Genomic DNA, 22,297 nt, shown 5'->3' on the forward strand with positions numbered 1-22,297 from the left:
GGCATTTTCCAGATGATCCATAGTGGGTGATCTGGCCACAGATTGAATGCAGAAGTAGTTATGAGAGTCCAGTTCTATTAAGCCAAACATTAATGAGGTTTGCAAAAAATATACAACAATGCCACTCGTCTAATTTTTTAAAATACTGCTTTTTCTCATAAAAGATGTTATGTTAACATATGGGTTTATTATTTTAAATTAATAAATTTAAAAATTTAGATTTATAATAAATATCATTAGATATATAGAAACATAAGCTTTTTGGGATCATCAATACTCTGTAAATGTGTATAGGGATCTTGATAAAAACTTTGAGAATTTCTGCTCTAGTCATGTTTATCAAATTTGGATGTCCCATTGGTATCTCAAATTCAGCATGTCCAAAACATCTAATATTGCCTCATTCTTCCTTAGCGTGGCAAAATAATTGCATTAATAGCCCGTAGTCATCACCCTTCTCTAGTATCCATGCACCTTATTGCATAACTTTGTGGTGCCCTCCTACTCTGATCCTGGACCCAGCCATAAGATCATCAGTGGGACATCTGCCATGGCTAGCCAAATGGTAGACATGTGAGCATGGCCAGCCAAGATCAGCAGAGCCACCTGAAGGTCCCAGAGGGGACTGTAAATGCACAAGTGAGCCAGTCAAGATCAATCAAGCCTAGCCCAGATCTCTTGAACCTCCCAGACTCATGAGCTAAACTGATTGTTGCCTGCTTCTGAGGTTTTGTGGCTAGTTGTTATGCAGCATGATTGTGAAAATAAATAATTGCTATTCCTACTCTGTTTTGGTTGTATCCTCCAGCCAGATGAAATGTACCATCATTCACTCCAGTGTCTTTTCTGGTTTCCCTAAGCACCCTGTGCCTATGTAAAGTTCATAATATTTTAACTATAACCTCTATAATTCATAATTTTTAAAAATTTACTATGTTGTAGAAGCCATGAGGGCTATCCCTATACATAATATAGTCATTATTTCATTCAACAAATGCCTGTTAAGCAGAGCCGTTTAAAGACCTTCAGAGACACTAGGTATTCTTTTCTTTTGCAGGCTCCACCCATTATTATAGCAAACATACTAAAATGCATTCATATCTCACATTAAATATAGGTGAGTTTGGGGTACATGTGAAAGAAAGACTTTTTTAAAAATAATTTTGCTTTTGAAATGACATGGCCATGCGTAACTCGTTTGCTTTTCGATTGATTGTGACTTATCAGCAATCATCATACAGGGAAAGTGATGAGGGGCAATGGCAAGAAATTGGAGGCCTAAAAAGTAAGCAATGAAGAATGCTGTACACACTAACACACTATGCTGGTGGCTACATGTAACACCCACTGAATGACAAAAGTCTGAGCCATGCAAACGCCTCCTACAGAACTTGCTTTGTGGTAGAAAGAAGAAATAACTCAAATTATAAATTATATAAGCTAAATTACAAAAGCTAAATATAGGCTTCACATCCTCTTAAGGATGCTCACCAAATTTATTGCATAGTGGTTAAGATCATGGACTCCAAAACCAGGCAGCCTAGTTCAAATCCCAGCTCTGCTTATTAACACCATGTAACCTTGGGCAAGTTACTCAACCACTCTGTGCTTCCCTTTCCTATCTTTAAAGTGGGGGAAATATTAGTACTTAGATCATAGAGTTGATGTGAGTTTTAAATGAGTGGAAAATGCAAAGAACATGCAAAGCTCTTGGCAGAGTGCCTGGCACAGAGGGTTACGTAAGTATTAGCTACTGTTGTGGTGGTTATTATTACAGTCATGCACTGCATAATGACGTTTCGGTCAACGACAGAACATGACGGTGGTCCCGTAAGATTAGTACCATACAGCCTAGGTCTGTAGTAGGCTATACCATCTAGGTTTGTGGAAGTACACTGTATAATGTTCACACAATGACAAAATTGCCTAACACGTCTCAGAATGTATATCTGTCGTTAAGCAACACATGACTGTACTCCAGGCTTGGATGTACCTGATAGTGTCCCTGTCTTATAGTCAAAATGTGAAAGTTTTTTGACTTAAAAAAAATTTCATGATATCTGCTTCCCTGCTCTGCAATATATACAATCCTCATCAAAATGCTTTAAGAGTTTCAGGAAAGTGAAAGGTTAAATTCTTAGGCAAGAGGAGAAATGAATGAATGTGTATTACTATCATACTAGTCCATATGAGAGCATGTTCTGAAAGACTTCCAGATGTGGAGTATGGGCTCTGAGAGACAACAGAGAATAAAGCAGGAGGTCTTCAGTGTTTTTTTTTTTTAAATCTCCTCCAGTTGAATGGCGTCTGATAATTTGTATAGCTTAGAGACCATGTCTGGACCTGCTGCCCAGGGGTCTGTCACTGCTGGCACACAAGGCACCATTGATAAGGGTGAGACATATTTGCATTGTCCTTTATAACCCACTTTTATGCCCTCTGCCATTGCTTATATCTGACACTCACTGGTGCAGAACAAGCACCCACTGGTTCAGCATACTAATGCTGGCTAATGCTACCCTCTTCATGTGTATTCATTCTGTGTGTTGGGCTGCACCTGAGGACTTAATTACAATGTCCTAGAAAATATTTCCTGTTTCTAGTCCTGCTGACATATCATTTTTCTTCATTGGTAGAGAATCTTAGGTAACTGGCTGGATCATACTTTAGGGCAAATAGTTTTCCTCAAAATCTCTTAAGGAAAGGGGGAAAATGTTTGACTGAGTAAATGTATAATTTGAAGAGAAATGTCGTCTTTGTGAGTATTTTTAAAAAAATCTACTCGTAGCCTAACTCTAGCAGTTCAGGCAAATAACTTTTGCTGAAATATGATGGATGGACTGAAATTCTTAGGATCTCATACCAAATGACTAGAGACATTTAAACCAATGGTTTTGCATCAATCAGGGAGAAACCGGTCTTTTGGGGTTCTGTGCAGTCAAGATTAGAGATGTGAATGGATACCCCCCACCATGAAAACTGAAGCAGTGTTACGACTGAGGACTCACATGCTGAGACTGTCTGGGGGCCTAATATAGGAGAAAGACTGAGTCATTAAAGACTTCTGAAAAGTGCCAGGGTGGACATACTTCTAGTTTCAAAATGTCAGTGAAGACTGTTTCCCCTCTTCTGCTTTTAAAAATTACTATAAAGGCAACTAGGATACTTGGAAACAAATGCCAACTCCATCTTAGACAAAACTGAGCCACTATAGATGAGAGAGCACTTCCAAAGGCAGTGAAAGTCAAAGAGGGAAGATGGAAGAGAGGATGCCCACAGCTGGAGAGTGCACACCAAGCCAGTAGAGCCCTGGGGTCCATAGTGAGTGGCCCACTCTGATGGGCAAAACACCCAGTCCACATGGCAACACCAGAAACAGGTAGGTGGCTGTTAGCAGAGCTTCCCTGGCCCAGTTTGTCAGAGGAGAAGGGCATGAGTGTGAACCCAAACATATAACCCATATGTACAGGAAGTAGCCTGTTAGTGTGGTGGGGGCGGGAGAGGGACATGCGCTGGGAGTGGCCCTGCAAGGCTGATCTTGGTTGTTTTGGGAGAAGTAAAGAAACACACAACCTGTGTCATAAAGAGAAGTTTCTACCACCTGGAAAATGGCCCTGGTTCCTTCCCCTAATAATAGACCTCCAGCAAATAGCTGTTCCAGGGAAAATTTACCTAACTTAAAGACTGAAAAAGAACCAGCAGAGAGAGAGACACTACAAAAGAAAATGGGGAAAGTAACAGTAAAAACAGTAGCAGACAAAAACCACTCAGAAAATATTTGCAAAATATAAAACAAAGGATAAGGGCCGGCCCCGTGGCTTAGCAGTTAAGTGCAGGCGCTCTGCTGCTGGCCGCCCGGGGTTCCGATCCCGGGCGCGCACTGACACACCGCTTCTCCAGCCATGCTGAGGCCGCGTCCCACATACAGCAACTAGAAGGTTGTGCAGCTATGACATACAACTATCTACTGGGGCTTTGGGGGGGAAAAATAAATAAATAAAATCTTTAAAAAAAAAACAAAAACAAAGGATGAGCATCCAGAATATACAAAGAAGTACTCCCCCCAAAAAAGAAAAGAAAAATCAGCAAAAAAAACAATGGACAAAGGATATGGACAGGACATTCTCCAAAAAAGGTAAATACCTATGACCAGTAAGTCTGTGAATATATTCAGGCTCACTAGAAATCATGAAAATATTGAAAACAACCACAAAATACCTTTTTTTCCCCACCAACTACGCAAAACAATGTAGAAATGGGTAATATATTAACTGTGGGGGGGATATAGCTGCTTTCTCACACCAGAAAAATGCTGCCACAGAAATATAATACTGCTATAGAAAATGAAATTTATAACCAACCATATTACTGTGAATTTAAAATACTTCTCAAACAATTGCTCTATAAACAAGAGATCAATGCAGAGATACAAGATTGCAATGAAGATGTGAGACAAGAGGAGAAGAAATGAACTAAACAGAACAGAAAAAAGAAGTGAAAGAGAAAAATCAAAACACCACAGAAATGAAAATGGCTACAAAGGAAAAGACATACTACTGAGAACACAGTAAGGAATACGAAGGACAGATCAAAACAAAGCAAATAGAATGGAAATAGAGTTGAAAAGGATTCAAGAGAAATGAAAGATATGAAACACAAAAGATGTCAAATAAATACATATCTGGGCTCCCTGAAAATAAGAGCCCAAATAACAGAACAGTTCTTTTGAACATTTGGTGAAAAGACCAAGCCACATACAGAGGGAAAGAAATGAAATGGGCTTCTCTACACCATCCTCCAATGCTAGTTAACAGTGATGTGATGCTTACAAAGTCCAAAAGTGTGTTGATCCATAATTTTATACCAGGCAACAACCTGTCACATGGTTGTACAGATGTACCATGATTTCTTGAACTAGTTCCTATTGGCAGTGGACACTACGGTACTGCAGTGACTATCACTGCACATTCCTGATGAATTCTTATTGCAACGTTGTAAAAGCAAAGATGGAAAACAACCTAAGTGCCCACTACCAGTAGGAACTGGTTAGATAAATTATGGTACATGTATACAATAGAATACTATTCAGCCATAGAAAAGAATGAGGCAGCTTGATATATACTGGTAGGAAATGATACTCAAGACAGATTCTTAGACTTTTTTTAAAAAGTGGTGGTACATAATAGTGTGTATACTACCATTGTGTGTGTGTGTGTGTGTACATATGTACATAGACCAGGGGTCAGCAAACTACACCCCAGCCCACTGTCTGTATTTGTAAGTAAACAGCCACGCCCATCCACTTATGTATTGTCTATGGCTGCTTTCATGCTACAATAGCAGAATTGAATAGTTGCTACAGTCAGTATGACCCTCAAAGCCTGAAGTCTCTGGCCCTTTTCAGAAAAAGTTTGCCAACCCCTGACATAGACTCTTCCTGGAAAAATACACAAGGAATTGGTAACAGTGATTACCTCTGCCAAGCGGATCTGAGGGGACAGGTGGGAGACTCACATTTCACTCTCTCTGTACCCTTTGGTGCCCTGTGAATTTTTACTGTGCTTATTATATTACTGTGAGGAGACGAGGGGATGAAGGAAACTAGGAATTGCCAGGGTGACTGAAAACCAGTGTTGTGTACGCTGGCATCATTTCACACTTACTTTCTACTCTTCTTTTAAAGGAAATGAGTAAAATCCAGACTCTGCTTCTGGCAAGAGCAGAGAATTGCTGTGCCCAAGGCCAAGTGACAAAATGTAGAGGGAGAGAAAGCCATTGACTTGGTTGTACTTGGAACAAAAAGCGTCTCACATTTGTCCTGTCTTATACAAATGAACGGCAAGGAACTTTGATTATAGGACAAATAGCTTTCAAGCACAATTTTAAAATGACTTATTTTAATAGTCTCTAGTTTCAGAAAGATTTTTTTAAATAAAATTTTAGTTAAAGCAACACTCTCTTCTTCCACCTAGGCTCAGTTCTAAGATGTTTGAAGATTTTTAAACTGCCTCGATGCTGTTTTCAACTGTTTAATAGTGTACTCATGGGGCCGGCCCAGAGGCATAGCGGTTAAGTTCACACATTCCGCTTTGGCGGCCTGGGGCTCGCCAGTTGGGATCCTGGGCGCGGACCTACTTACTGCTCATCAAGCGGTGCTGAGGCAGCATCCCACACAAAAGAGCTACAACTGTACAACTATGATATATAACTATGTACTGGGGCTTTGGGGAGAAAAAAAGAAAAAGAGGAAGATTGGCGACAGATGTTAGCGTAGGGCCAATCTTCCTCAAAAAAAAAAAAAGTACTCATTTAAAAAAAAAACTTATCAACTAGTGAAGGCTCAAAAAGGAATCTAGGTCAGTTTGTATTTGAGGCAGGGATGTTTTTTAAAACCTTAATTGAAAAAACAAAAAGAGACCAACCTATCTCCACCCTCAAGAAAAATGTACTAAAACCAAACATCCTGCTTTCATTCATTTAATCCTATGTCAGCATATCATCTTCAGTGAGTCTAACAGTTAACATTTAAATCACTCACTTGGAATTAGTAAGGCGATCCTTTGAAGGCCAAGAGTTTCCGCTCTGATGCAGGTGAGCAAACCCCAATTTGTCTGTCATTTGAATATTTAATTTCTGTATATAGCCATTTTAGCAAGGCTTTCCTGAACCCTTTCCTGAAGTGTCTGTGTGAGACAATTAAATGGCTTCACTGTAAGTCTCTAGTTACATCTCACTAAAATGACAACACCCCAGCTGCTTCCTGAAGCTTTATGCGCGAACTTTACAAGAGTGGGAACTCAGGACAGATGATGTGCAACATATCCTCAATCAACATATGCTTCAACATCTGGGTGAAGTCAAAGTGTTCTGCTGTGCTGCTTTATGTTTAGCCAGGGCCACCCGAAAGCTAGAATCACAGAAGGGGGTCATCCTCCATGCAAGTTCCTAGGGCCGTCACTAGCTAGTGAGGAAAAGTGAACCTTCCCCTGCTCCAGGGTGTATGAAAACAGGCTGGATTTCTGCCTTCTCTCCCTGTTAGCTGAGCTCCTTGCTGCATGAACAACTGACACAACAGTACATAGCAGCCCTTCGAGTTCCTCAGTGTGAATGCCTAACAGTGTTTCCATATCCAGGCTTTCATCCCTGCCCGAGGATTTCTGCATGTATTTCAGTTGCAAAAAGAAAGAGACAATTATTTCAAACAGTCCTACAACCAAGCCTGGGTCTTATTAAGATGCTAGTGCCATGAATCAGCCAAAGAAAGTCAAAGAGTGGTCTAAGAAATTTCCTCCCATACCTCCCCAAGGATGTCACACCGGGACTCACCGTGGTAATTCCAGCCACATGACCCAGGAGGGGGACCAGTCGCTGGGTGGAGCCGTGTTGTGGTTGGAGTCGAGGGCTGCTGGGCTGCTGCAGTCTTCCTGGGGCTCACATTCTTTGACTTCCAAAGCTTTAAGTACCACCGAGGAGGATGTGCTCTTCAATAACGCAACTGCCTCACTCCGGCTGACCTCTGTTAGCTCAATCCCATTCACATTCAACAAAATGTCACCTAATGGCCAGAGAAGCAGAGGCCATCCTTAGGGAAAATGCAAACAGGAACTTCTGCTAAAAGTGCAAAGGGACAGGGACTGACTGAGATGCGAGGATGTGGGGAAGTGGTGAGGGTGAGGGGTGTGTCATGAGCCTCTTGCACTGATGTGAGACTGGGTTCACATATGGCAAATAGCGAACAGTGTGCAGATTCCAAGGCGTTGGTAAGTCATGTGTGGGAGTTTCTAAAGCATACCTACTGGTGTTTAGCTCTTGCCTTAAAAGAAAAAAAGGTAGGAAGGAAGGCAGATAAATTAACCATATTCACTATTTAATCAAAGCAAACCTACTTTTTCATCCTTTTTTGTTTCCCATTTTTAGCACAAAGGGAGAGCACTTGGCAAAAGCTCCCAGCACCTGCACAGAGCCTGGAGTAGGGTAGGCACTCAGTAAATATGGATTGAATGAATAAATAGGAAAATACCCATGAGTGTGTCTGGTAAAGGAGTCTATAGCAGCTAAGAAAAATAGGCCTGGAACTGCGTTCTTAAAGAGGTGGAAAGAAGAGTTAACAACATTTCTATTCACTGCAAAGGTGATAATAGCTACCACTGGTTAAGCACCTACTATGTGTGGGACCATTTCCATACATCAGATGATATAATACTCTGCTCATGTCCTTTCGCTAACAAATCACTTCTTGGTTGACCTCATCATTCTCCACTCAGGTGCTTGGGTGAAAAAGAAAAGCAAGAGAAACTAAAATACACACCTCCTCTATCTCCATTTTCCATTCTTTTATCTCTCTCCTGATTTTCTGCCTCCTTTGAATATCATCTTTTTCACACAGAATAACCATAGCAAGAGTGAAAGGATAAGAGGAGAAAGATGGGCAAGGCCAAGAAGCACCGTTGGGTTGGCCAATGAATCCCTTAACGCGCCACTCCTGTGGCTCCTCACGCCGAGCAATTGTACTTCAGAAACCTCACATTTTCTCTCTTGAATCGGAACCCTTAAATGGCATAATTGTTCAACCATCTGTGCCTCCCCTTCTTGTGAATTGACAATATTATTAAGGATACAAATTGGAAATCTCCTTTCTTCACTCAGAGTAGCCCAGGACACATAAATTTAAAGCAGCAAAACACTTTTCATCGATGGGAAAGTACTTTGCTTGGTATTTTCTCTTAATAAATATTCATTGAATCAAAATCTATCAAATCATTTCTCCTATCCAACCCATGATAAATAGTTTCATCACTGGATCAGTTCAGCAAAGAATCACTTAGAATGAATGGAACCACATTATGCCATTTAATGGAGGCAGCTTGCTCGTAACTATAGCAGTTCCCTATTAATTCTTGGCATGGGTTCGCAGGTATTTGATTTATTAGCAAGCAAGGTGGCCCACATCAACCCACATGAATTAAGAAGGGTGAAATCCAGTCCAGCAACTATACTCAAACCAATCATGGTCAATGGGTAACAGATGTCCTGGCCTGATCACCCTCACATTCTCCTGTTAATTCTGGAAACAGTTACCTAACTCACCAAGCTGTTAATTCCTTTTAACACTCTGCCACCCCAGTATCTTAAGTCTTCTTACTTTTTACCTGTTTTTATTCTTCCATCTCTGCTTATGACTCCTCCGGGCTCAACACTGATGACATAGATAGGCAAGTCCCACTCCCTATGTGATGCTCCCCCTGCAACGGTCATGCCGAGAGATTCGCTGGGGTCTTTTTGGATGCTAACCACCTTCTCATTACAAGTGACCGCAGGATGGAGGGGCTGAAGGCACAGACAGAAAAATAAACATGGCACATTTGTTCACAAGTGGGTTTTCATTTCCTATACCTAAAAACTACGAAAAATGCATAAATATGTGATGGTGGTCCTTGGTCTCACAGAGAAGCACACACGCAGAGAATCCTTGCTTTGCCTCTAATCATCAACAGAGTTACTTTATCCCAAATTCTATAGGCTGACTCAGAGAAAGTTTACATTTCAAACAGGACCAGTAAAATTGGAGGAGGAACAGATTACAGACCACAGGAGAAATACTCAGCATACAAAGTGAATTTTACCCAAAATTTTCCAAGTGACTCACTTATTCCTGATAGTAGTGAGTTGACATTTCATAAAACTCTTGGCATTCATGAATATCAGGAAATTTTCTAAGTTAAAAAAAAGTAACCATAACAATAATTAATTAATTTTTAAAAACCAACCATATTTAAATGAAATACTCCCAGTTTAATGTATGCAGGTAATCAGTTATAGAAATCCTAAAAGAAAAATAATGGATTTCAGATATTACACTGTAAAAATTCACCAATATCTAGTTTCCCCCATTAGCATCTTTACTCTTACTTTAGCAGTTCTAAATAATATGCAGTCAGTTGTACTCTTTAATTTCATTACATAAAAATACAGTATATACATTGTATAGTATACATTGTGGACCAACTTTTGAAAAGCAAATTAATTAAGAGAATTGGGATTTTGACTCAACAACGCTAGACTAAACACATTCAGAGCTACATGCAGCGTTATCTTGAAGCAATAAGAACAGGTCAAGGCCACTGTTTATCAGTGAATACATATCAATATATATTTTTCTAAAAAATTATTCTCCTCCCTGCTTGTGCAGTGACCTAGGAGACTAAGACAGTGGGCGTGTGCAATGCAAATAAATATAATATTTGATTAAACCTCAAAGAAGTCTATGACTCAAAATACAGCTTACAGTTGTATCTAAGGAAATAAAATTAAAAAACACATCTGATAAAAATCAAAATACAGAACAAAGTATAAGTATACTACTTTTGTTTAAAAAAAGGGAGGGAAATGAGAATTTGTATCAGTTTGCATTTTCATATACAAAAGCTGGAAGAAAAAGTGGTTTCATGGGGGTGGAGGTGGAATGGACAGATTAGAGAGCGGTGAGAGACTTCTTAATATATACTTTCCATTTTTTTGAACCTTGTGAATATATTATCTATTCAACAAATCAAATGAGTTATAATTAAACTGCTGTAAATTTGATGGTTGACATCAGGCACAACTATTACCTATATGCACAGGGTCAATTTTTAATGCTTCATTATGATACAAGGTAAGTCTAGGCTTTCTGGTGCATTTATTATCTCATAAGTTCCTATGGTTTTAAATTTCCCATGTCTGTTTTAATGGCCTTATTGTATACGGTAATGGCCTGTTACTGTATCTCTAGCATTGAACATCGCGTCTAGAACACTGAAGGTGGTAAATACATATTTGTCGAATAAATGGATGGGTAAGTTGCAAATTGCCACAAATTGTTTTTGGTAGTAATAGAATAATAAATCAGAAATTATAAATAATTATGGCAAGGTATATGTTACAATTAGTACTTTTAAGGTCTGGGTTGTGTTTATATAAATCCCAGAACCTTGAAGAACCTTGAAGAGACTGGTTATCAGATGAGAGTTGTAAAACTGAGTCTTTCTTCAGAGAAAAATTTCAAAAAGAAGACAAATATGTAACAGTATGAACACAGTGGTCCTGGCACTCCAGCTGAGGCCAAGGAGTAGAGTTGGAGGGGCTCTCAAGATCTGTTCTCAGTGCATGACTTTTCCCTTCTGAAAGGCATTTAGATGCAGGATATTTTTTCCTTTAATCACAAACATCTCTCAGAAGAGCCTGGCTTGGAGATGCAGGCAGTTCTGAAATGCCCCCAGCTCAGGGCAGAGTTCTAAACCCAGAGACTCCTCCTGGCTGCCCTGTTGCTTCAGCTCATTCCTGGGGGTAGTCATAAAGCATTCACTCCTGATCCTCACAAAGAAGGGCTTAACTCCATTATTTCCAGATGGGGGCCAGGGGTAGTTGATCAGTGTCTCAAGATGATGTCTAAAACACAGTATGGAATGGTCTGGAAAACAAGAACATCTATTTCATGTTAAAAAAAAATATATATATACTATATAATACACACACACACATATATATGTTTTATCTTTCCTTGAACAGCTGCCTAGTACTTCATCGTGTAGAGATGTCATATCGACCACGGATGACCATTTGGGTTGTTTACAGTCTTCCACAAAATTAAACAGTGACATGTGAACATCCTTAGACACATATATCCTGTGCACTTATGTAAATATTTCTTTAGGCTAATGTCCTAGAAGTACAATAACTAAATCAAAGAGCCTGAGCATTTTATGGTTTGATAGATATTGATAAATTACCTTTGAAACAGTTCTATCATTTATAATCTCAACAATATATTGTGAAAATGCTTATTTCCCACAATTCTGCCAATACTGGGTTTTATCAATATTTACAATATTTGTCCAGATGAAAAAAAAAGATTATAATTATTTATTTGCCTTTCTAGTAGTAAACTGAACATCTTTTATTGTTATTTGGGTTTTTAAAAGTAATAAGCATATGAGATTTTGTAATACTGTCATCACTCAAGCAACCTCTGACTTCATCTATGAAATGGGTAAGAATGCCCACATACTGCAAACCTGTGGCTAAAAAAATGCAACTGAATGCAAGATATGATTTTTATCTGAGAATACTCTGGTTAAAAAAATGTGTTACTAAATTCACTTGAAAGTAGCAAAATTACATATCATATGAAATATTCCAGAAGTTACACTGACTTCTCTCTTACTACTCCAGTTAATAGGAATTAGTGAAGTTTTAATTTTTTTTTTTGCTGTGAATAAATATTGCTTGAATAGTGTACAGATTGGCCAGATACTCCTTTAAGAAAAGAAAAGAATTCTTATTTGTTGTCTACTTAAAAGTGTCAGGCCAGGCAAACCGAGGTTCTCTGTTTAAAAAAAATCTGATCAAGGGCCTGCCCCGTGGCTTAGCGGTTGAGTGCTCGCGCTCCGATGCTGGCGGCCTGGGTTCGGATCCCGGGCGCGCACCGACGCGCCGCTTCTCCGGTCATGCTGGGGCCGCGTCCCACATGCAGCAACTGGAAGGATGTGCAACTATGACATACGGCTATCTACTGGGGCTTTGGGGGAAAAATAAATAAATAAATAAAATTATAAAAAAAAATGTTAAAAAAAAAAATCTGATCAATGCAACACAGCTGGCAGGAGAAAAATTGAGTACTGGAAGCTAGGATGTCTGACTCTAGATCCATGTTCTCCCCACTACACCACTTTGCTTTTAGAGGTAATATTTAAATATGTGACATAAATTAATCAATTTCAGGTAATTGTCAGAAAAAACACATGAAAGAATTAATTACTCAATTTTTCCAGAAAGAGTTTCTCATTGTCTAGAGAACTCAATCCAAATCCAATTTTGTCAAATAAAATACATGACATGTAAGATTTGAATGCTGAAACCTATGTGCTCCTGGCTGCAGAGATGCATCATTTATGCTTTTAGGTACAAGTTCCTGCAGAGCAGTCTTTCACACTTCCTCAGTGCTTACCAAACAGCCTTGCTGCACTGAGCAAAGAGATGTTTCATTGAGCACCTACAGGCTCCACACAAATGACTGGACTACCCCAAATAAGAAACATGTCCATGTGTCTTGTGTCTCCGATAGCCAGTTGCCTTCCCTACCAGAGAGAGACTCATGTTAGGAATGGAAAAACCGAAGTTTCCCCATGAAACCTTCACACCCAGCGTTGCCTAACTTTGGTTGGGGAAAAGGAGAGTTAAATATGACAGAGATGTTCTTCTTTTCCATCTGTGTTTTCTTTCCACTCCCCCTTCCCTACTGTGGAGACCTCAGGATGTTCCCTAATGTTTAAAAAGTATAATTTATTATGAAATAGTTCAGGCTGATTAAAATAAGTATCATGGGCACCTGTGTACTTATCATTCAGCTATAAAAAGTACATTACGGAATATTTGCTTTGGATTTTTAAAATTAAACATTGCAGACATATAAAAAAAAGTATAAAAATTAACATAATGACCTACCTGTGTACCTTGCAGCCCAGCATCAGAAATACACATTCCATATACAGTTGAAGTCCCTCTATGATTTCTCTCTGGTCACATTCCCTATGCTCTCCCACCAAGGTAACCACACTCCTAAATTTGATGCCTATTATTAACTTGCCAATTGGCTAAAAACTTTTCTGTCTCACAAATCTTGGTCTGCCTTCTTTGGTATTTCTTTGAATCATTTAAGGTCCTACTTTCAAAAAGCCATGTTGTTTCCTAAATAAAACAAAACTTTAGTAGGATCATAAAAAAATAAATCATCAAAGGGCCATATATGTCTTGGTTTTATTTTAAATGTGCGACTTTGTGTGTGTGTGTGAGAGAGCATTTCAGAAGGCAGATAGAACTATAAATTAAAATGAAAATAATTACAATTTCCCACTAGGCCATTTTGTTATGTATGTTTTCCCTGAAAGGAACAAGTGACAGAGGGTTGCGGCAAAAATTTGATCACATCATCTTGGCTCTTTCCATGAATCACGATGGTTAGGTGGAAGGGATTATAAAACCAGAGCGCTGGTGGAAGCCTCATTCTTAGTGGTTTAATGAACTAAAATATAATATAGTTTAGTTAATTCAACTATAATTAGTTAATTAAGCTAATGAACTAGTTTTCCATTAATAAATACCATTAGTTTAATTTAAACATGCTAATGGGATTTACCAGCAAAAAGACACCAGAGAGTGCTTATCCATAAAATGTTTTAGCAGGAGGTACTTAGTCTGTCTAGATTGCTTATTGTGAATAAACCTGGAATTTATGGATTAATGGGGCATGGCTGGCTGGAGAAAGAGGAGAGGGTGTAGCCTTATAGGCTGTGTAATTAATGATGTATAAAGCAGAAATGTTCCAAAAATCAAAGTTTTGAGTGTCAGTTCTGCCTACATTGCTCAAAAACTCAACTCATGAGTTATTCAAAACCAAAACGTAGCCCGATGTGGAATGTAGGCATTACCTAATCTCTGTTGCAAGAAGAATGGGCTACCTATAAGACTTTTCGGTTACAAGTGATGCAATAAAACAAGATTCCAGGAGAAATGTCTGCTGGAAGCTCGTTGCTGTTGCAATAGGATGCCAAGCCAAGGCTATAGGACTCTAAATTTGGACTAAGCAAAGTTTATGTTGCTTAGACACCCATCCAAATGGAGAAGTTATGGCATTGCCTCTAACAGAAGCCACAGACAAAAGTACAAATTGGGGTGAGTCATCTTATTTAAAGAGAGGTGACAAATTGCTGGCCTGAAGACTGCATTCTGGCTATAGATGCATTCTCCTTCACCCACAGTGCTTTAAAATTTTTCTGGACTTGAATGCCATAAGATAGGACATGTGCTCTCTGGTTTACCCCAATCCCCACCACTCCCTAATGTAATATGAGCTTCAAGTGTTTAAATCATCTTCCTGGGCCCTTCTGCAAAAATGAACACACTAAAAATAGCAGAGGAATTATTATTTTAATTTTCAGGCAGACTGGCAACTTTAAAAACTAGAAACCAAACAAACCTCTTGTTTCATTTCAAAGTGAATGGAAAACAGTCCTTAAACAAAATGACTTTGGAAAAACATGACATCTGTTTGGCTTAGAATAGAAATTAGGTCTCCATATGAGGTCTGCAAGATCAGGTTTCGAAACTCTCCTGCACCTTCTTCTCTCCTGCTTGGATAGGAGACACCTGTTATCTCACCAGGTCTTGAAGATGGGACTTTGGGCTTTTAGTTTTACAAGACAAGTCAAATAGTGTTTCTTTAAGTGATGAAGTCCAGAGATTACACTTAGAAATGTCAAAGTGTGCAGGCTTCCCAAGTAATAGCTCCCTGCAGGAGCAGTGGACATACCGTGGCTAGGCCTCACCTTGGGAGTGTTGCTCCTGTCCCCTGGCCCTGGAGACTGGCTGCCGTTGCTGTTCCAGCTGCCTTCCTGAAAGATGTCAGGGCTCTGCTGACGAACCTGGCGGGACACGACGAGGTGAACACGCCTTTCACTGGCCTGTGTGATAAGACACAGGTGTTAGCCACTCTCAGAGCTTCCATCCAAAGCATCCAGCACCAGGGGCTTACCAAGATAAGAGTCTGGTTTTACCTTCTTTTACAAAAAAAAAATGGTTTCTAGTATTTTTAATGGCAGCACCCATTTTGTAAATTGGCAAGAACCTGAGAGTTATTTCCTTTGTCCTTAAATCGGGTAATGAACATTGCTCCAAGGGATAAATTAGGGAAGGTTTGACTCATTCAACGGTCTTTGAAAAGGCATTGTCAGACATTGCTACTTTATTTTAAATGAATAGTTCCGTTACACAAGCCACGTCTGAAGGACTTTCCAGATAGAACAGCGTGTACAGTGTAAAGCAGTAGCCCAGTCCAAATTTCAGACCAAAGGTCTAAGACCAAAGGTAAACAGTAAAGGAAAAGAAATGGAGCTACTGGCAGCAACACTACCCCTGAAGAAAGAGATATCCTGCATCTGACAGTCTCAAACATTTGGGCATTGGAAAGGATGAGCACTTTAGAATTACAGGGGTGACTTAATAGGTTCGAACACAGCCTGATTAAAGGCCTTTGCCTTGATCTTTTATTTTTTATGTGACTATCACTAATTCTGACTACTAGTCCTGTCTGCTATGTACATTGATACTAGGACAGAGCATTCCAAATAGCAAACTTATTGCTTATTTGGAAAGTTCCATTCCACACCATAAATTTACAAATTGGCTTTCTGCCACAGATGAGTTTCATGTGTGTCTGACAGTGTGGGTCATTATTCCAGAACTGCTGACTACTGAGATCCTACATCTGCAGGGCAGATAGACTAGACCTTGGACCTGTGAAACATACATAAACAAGGCTCCCTGATGCCCAGCTCAAGTAACCAGCTGACTTCACCCATCACTTTAATTAAAAGCTGATAGTGATGAGAACTCTTAGGATCTATTCTCTGAACAATTTTCCTGTAAATCATACAGCAGTGTTAGTTATAGTCATCATGTTGTACATTACATCCCTAGTACTTATTTATCTTATAACTGAAGTTTGTACCTTTTGTCCTGAGAGTTCTCATTACAAGAATAATTTTTTTCGTTTCATTGTATGTATATGCGACGATGGATGTTATCTGAACCTACTGTGGTAATCATTTCCCAATATATGTAAATCAAACCATCATGCTGTACACCTTAAACATATACAGTGATGTATGCCAATTATTTCTCAAAACTGGAAAAAAAAACCCCCAAAACTGATAGAGGCTGAGACACGGCTAGATTTGAATAGAAACCAGGAAAAGACTAGGTTTGGGGACAAGGAAGGTGGAGAGAAGTAAGTTCTAGGGGTTCCTCTCTCCATCCCATCCCATCCCCTGACCATTCACCACCACAGCACAGATGGACATTGGCCTGCCTGCCTTCTTCCTTCACAGGTGTGGTTATCAGACCATGGAAAAGTCAGACCCTGAAAAGAGACCAGGTTCTTCTCCTTGAGCTCAGACAAAGGGAATTGAGATATTTGCTTCCCAGAGCACATAACTCACTCCCACTCTCAGGAACTAGGACCTTGTTTTAAAACCTTAAGCAATAAGAACTCCACCAATGAAATCAGATCCCTGCAGTTATCCAACACTGACCAGCCCAAACCTTCACGACTTTGCATTCCTATATTAACAAACATCTCTTCTCAGAACTCTCTTGAAACTTAGGGTCATCAACTGAGTGGTTGTAAATCGGAGGAACTTTTTAAAACAACTGCTAGAGTGTAGTGTCTATTGTAAACACCAAGTGGATGGTGGGCTAGTCGAGTTGATTCATTTCACATAAATTTAGAAAATCCTAACAAAGAGGACCCAAAAAGAAAATTTTAGTCTTTCACTCACTTTCTTTCACATAACGCCCAGCCATCACTTTTGCTGGTCCCCTAGTCATCACTGACATGTCCTTCCTCTGTTCCTTTGCCTATCTTGAATTCCCTGGTGTTTCTCATCACATATAAAAGCCTGTGTCAGAACAGGACAAAAAAAACAAGCCCAGGAAACACTAATGAAGCAAGCTGACATGAACTATGGTATTAGCTAACTAAATTCAATTCTTGGAAGAGTATTTTGTAATAACTGTCTCTTTCTTTATACTGTAAGCCTCACTCATCCCAATGAGGTTATCTCTGGGAACTTTCTGAAGCAAAAATTACTAAAAGATAAGAAGTGGCAAACATTCAAGTCAAAACTTCAACTGCTGAGCCCAAGTCCGCTCCTTATCTTCAGGGAAACTCCGATGTTCTGAAGGATCTCAACAGCGAGTTTGTCTCTAGGCCTGCTATTGTACCGTGTTCCTATTGGAACAGCAGCAGCCGCATGACCTAAGTGACTCAAAGGACTGAGAAAATTTGAGACGTACATCTTGAATCAACTTGCCAGGCAAAATCCAAAATGCCAAGGAGCAGCCTGCAAGAACTATTTAATTCACATTTTCAAGCACTGGGTTTTCTCACTGGATTTTCAAATACCGACTTGGGTATTAAGTTGTTGGCAGGAATAACATTCCAATAAATAACCCTGGTATCAATTTACTTGGAAATAAATTCCCTGCAAGCCTGGATTCGTGGCTCTTACCAGCCTCCTTATAAATTGCTCTCAGGGAGATTTTATTTGATGCACTTTCTTTCCTAGAGTTTGAAGTTGAAGGTGGAAAATGGGCTAATGTGTTTGTCCTGGCTCTAACTCTCAGGAGCAGCTGGATTCAGTGTCGAGAAACAGCCCTTAGCACCAGATAGTCTTTCTTTCCATTGTTGTGAATCTGGTGTGAATGTGGAGTGAGTGTGAGAAGGGGGGTGAGGGGGAGACACGGAAAGACTGAATGAAGGAGAGAATGGCAGAACCTTGTTTATTTCATACCCACATAATATGTACCAGACAGACGGGTGCAGCAGACCTGTTATTTAAATAACTAATGCTCAAACGAAGAGCATGCTACACAACAGAGGTAGGACTGCCTCTCTTTTGGATCTCCTGGGATGTTGCAATTTGGGTAAAAGTGCTATTTAACAATTGTGGCTATCTTAAGTAGCAGACAAGGCTAGAGGTAAATCCTTTTTACTTGATGTTTCTTCTCCTGTCTCCCTTAAACATCCTAAATTTTGATCCAGACAAATTCTGGGCTTAGTGGTTACAAGTTGATAGCTTGATTGCTGTACCATATTCTCCTTTCTTTTCCAAGAGCCCAAGCATTAAGCTCCCTCTTTTTTCTATGGGTTAAGGGGAAGCGATTCTGATGGCCTCCACATTCTCACCTGTGGATCTTAGCTTGTTGGCAGCCATTCTGTCCCCAGGGCTGAATGTGCCTGCTCTGGTCCAGGCACTTCACTAACAGCCTTGGGGACATGGCTTCTGCTTTCATGGAGCTTGTCCTACTTCAGGGACACTCAGAAGCAGGTGCCATGAAAGAGAGATGGGTAACACACATAAGAGTTTCCAGAGGTGGGACCAATTACTTCCAGCTGAAGGCATAGGAAAAATCTAATATTCAGAGAAAACCAGAGGGTTAAAACTGAGCAGCATTTCTCATGGAAAGGCTTATTATTTTGTTTAATGACTATTTTTCTCTGCTCTTTTGAGATTTGGCTTAAAACTGCCAATAATATTTATATGAGGGGAGTAAGCAGAGGCCACAGAAGAGAACCATAGTCCACCAGCCTCATACTTAGACCGTTTAAAAATAATAAAATCCCATCTTTTATAGCTGGAAGGAGGAATCTGGAAACACTACACTGTGACCTTTCATAGGGCAAGCATCTTCTTCCATTGTGTTCAGCCTGGAAATTGCTCTTCTCCCTACAAAATCCACCATGGCTGATAAGAACTGCTCATATTGTCAGGCTGCAACATGGATCAGAAACTTCAGAGCAGAGAGATGGAAATCAAAGATGCCACTGCACAAGGAGCCAGCAGAGGCATTTTGCAAGGCTGTACACTGGAGCAGAGGCGGTCTTTCTACTGTCCTAGCATTGCACGGGTCTATGTGATGGCCAAGAGGGCCAGTGATAACTAGGGCAGAACAAGAGTTGATAGAGTACCTGGACATCAAGGTGTGAGCTGCTCACCTGGCCAAAGGTTTCACCTATTCATTTGTAAAGGAGGATTGGAGTTAAACCAAATGCATTACAGCATTTACTGCTTTTTAAATATATATATACACATGCTTAAATAAAATGTTTGGTAAACTGTATGTAATTCATGTGGGTTCAGTCATTGTGTTTCTTGTATTAGCTTCACAAAATTTCAAGTTAAGAGTCACCACACTCGCACCCACTCAATGCCCCAGGGTATAATTGTATACAAACACCTAAAATAGGGAGGCTCCAACTGACTGTTAGGCATCGACGGTGTTGCTCAGAGCAGGTAGACCATTTATACAGCACCCTTCATAGGCCCATAGGAGACTCCTGTTTGACTGGGTGGCCCTCTTGTTACAGAGACAAGTGAGAGCTGCAGTTGGATTTATAATAACATAAAGCTGCTTACAGAGCTTGTCTCTACTAAGCGCTCCATCCTTTAACATTAGAGCTTTTAACGACCATTTCTTTAAAAAAAAATTCATCCTGCATCTGCATTCCCCTCTGGTTTCTTTTCCAAGGATCCTGGAGTGAGACAGTCTAGCTTTAACTGATTTTCAATATGTACTGGTAGGGATGGTTTTTCTATGCTGTTTGGGGTTGCTCCATTTTAGCTTCCTTTCCAGCAACTGCTCAAGGATCATTCTCAGTTCATCCATCTTGTGCTTACAAAGCCCTGGGGAATTGGGGAGCACTGGTCCGATAAAGTTAGAAAGTCACAGATATGGAAGAGATGTCAGATATCATCTAATCCAACATTTTCTCTGAAGCCCTTGCTTCAATTCCCCTACAAAATCCTTACCATGTTGTCACCCAGCTCATGCTTCAATGCCTCCAATGACAGTGAACTGATTGTGTCCCAAGGCAGCCCAGGCCATTTTTAGATAGCACTAATTAGAAAGTTTGTCCTTAGGTTGAGCTTAAATTTGCCATTCTCTTGCTTGTCCATTGGTTCTAGTCATGCACTCTAGGGCAACCCAAATCAATTTCCATGTGACAACCCTGTTTGAAGATAACTCTAATTGCTTGTCTCCTTTCCAGGTCAAATATTCCTAGTTTCTTCAACATTTAATATGTTTTCAAGTCATCTCAAAAACTTGATGAACTCTGAATCACTCTAATAAAGTTGAGTATGGTGTGGGTGTGAGAATTTGATCTAGAAGACAAGTTCTGGTCTGACTGGCAAAGAGTAGGGTCTTTTTGTTGATGGACCAGCTGCACCCAAGACTTCACCGATGGAGTTCCCATTTTGCCATTATGTATGTACATAGGAGACTGTGTTCTACGAAGCCAAGAACTCCACAGACGTTTGTTTTCATCCTTACTGATTAATTGAAAGATGACAGGGAGTTCCGAAGACCCCACTATGGAGAATATTACAGCAGCACAGCCTAGCTCTGACATCATGTATGACACACAGACTCTACATGGCAATACAGACAACAGGAGGCATCAGAACAGGGTTTCTAATAGATATGCTAGAAAAATACCAAAGTCATCAGTTATCCCTGGTGACGTGGCAACATACTACACAATGAGGTAAAGAAACCAAGTCCTTGCCTTAATCCTCCTTCCAGTGAGCAAGAGAACTTCTGAGAAACAAAAATACCTCTCATTGAGCGAAAACTTCGGGGTTCCAGAAATACAACTCCAGAATGAGCTACTGCACTCATTTTGTAAGTTGCGCTGTAAGTTGATATTTCCTATAAAACAAGTTTGGTGAAAGCAGCTCTGGTGCATGTCCATTTGTTCCCCATTGAAACTTGAGCACCTAGCATACTGCATTTTAAAAAGAACTCCTGAATGTCTTCTGCGAGAGAGGCAGCTTTAGGAGCTAAGAGTGACCAAACTCTGGCCAAGGAAAAAGGAAATTAGGGAAGCTTTGAGGAAAAGTGGTGAATAGGACCTTAGGATTTGACCAGGGTAGAAAAGGAGATTTGAGACAACAATTTTGTCTATTTTTCCCCACTAAACTGTAACTCCGTGTTCATCCTTATGTTCCCGAAGCACATCTTTTAAGTGCTAAGAAATTAACAATGACAGTCCGACTTATACAGAGTCATACAGAAGTCAGTGACAAGGTCAAGATAAGAATTTAGTTCTCAGTCCTTGAATCTGCTGATTGCTGAGTCAGCAGAAAGACCCAAGTGCTTTCCTTCAAACACCATTTCTTTTATGGTATCTGGAAGTTACTCTCATGATTAATCATGTTCCACGGTAAAAACAAAAACAAAACAAAACATGCATGTGGGGTAAGTGTGAGTAGTGAAGAGTAATGAAGTTTCAAGATCCCTAACATTTGTAGTGTGTAGTTGTGCATGAGATTCACTCATAAAATTCTAAGTTGAAATGCTGTATAGTTTACGAAGTCATGCTTTATCATGAATGCACGAAATTTGGAGCCATATATAAAAATCATTTGGACTTTAAGAATTTAGCTCAAGAAAAATGTTTTTAAATTCATATATTTCTATGTATTATTTAGTCTTATGTGCATTAAATTTACTATGATACCATGTTAAGAAAAGTTGTTTAAAAGGGGATTTGATTGTCTATTAGCTGTGTTAATCTACAAAAAACACCGAGATCTATCAGGTCTTATTTCACTGGCAATTCTTACTGGCTCCAGGGGACAAAAGTTCTGCCTTTTCTCCTGTTATGCAGAACTCATGAGCTGGAATCACGTATTTAGAA

At 39.8% G+C, this 22,297-nt stretch overlaps 1 protein-coding gene across 1 annotated transcript in view; it reads right to left on the reverse strand.

Moving 5' to 3' along the window:
• LNX1 (ligand of numb-protein X 1) overlaps nt 1-22,297 on the reverse strand; it is a 113,876-nt gene that overhangs the window by 4,025 nt on the left and 87,554 nt on the right. Inside the window, exons 7-9 of the mRNA XM_058547055.1 lie at nt 15,363-15,497; nt 9,150-9,327; nt 7,327-7,555 (exon numbers count right to left, since the gene is read on the reverse strand). Of these exons, the coding sequence (XP_058403038.1) occupies nt 7,327-7,555; nt 9,150-9,327; nt 15,363-15,497 (542 nt within the window). The remainder of the gene's footprint in view (nt 1-7,326; nt 7,556-9,149; nt 9,328-15,362; nt 15,498-22,297) is intronic.

The sequence above is a fragment of the Diceros bicornis genome, chromosome 8, assembly GCF_020826845.1.
Source record: "Diceros bicornis minor isolate mBicDic1 chromosome 8, mDicBic1.mat.cur, whole genome shotgun sequence".
Classification (NCBI taxonomy): Eukaryota; Metazoa; Chordata; class Mammalia; order Perissodactyla; family Rhinocerotidae; genus Diceros; species Diceros bicornis.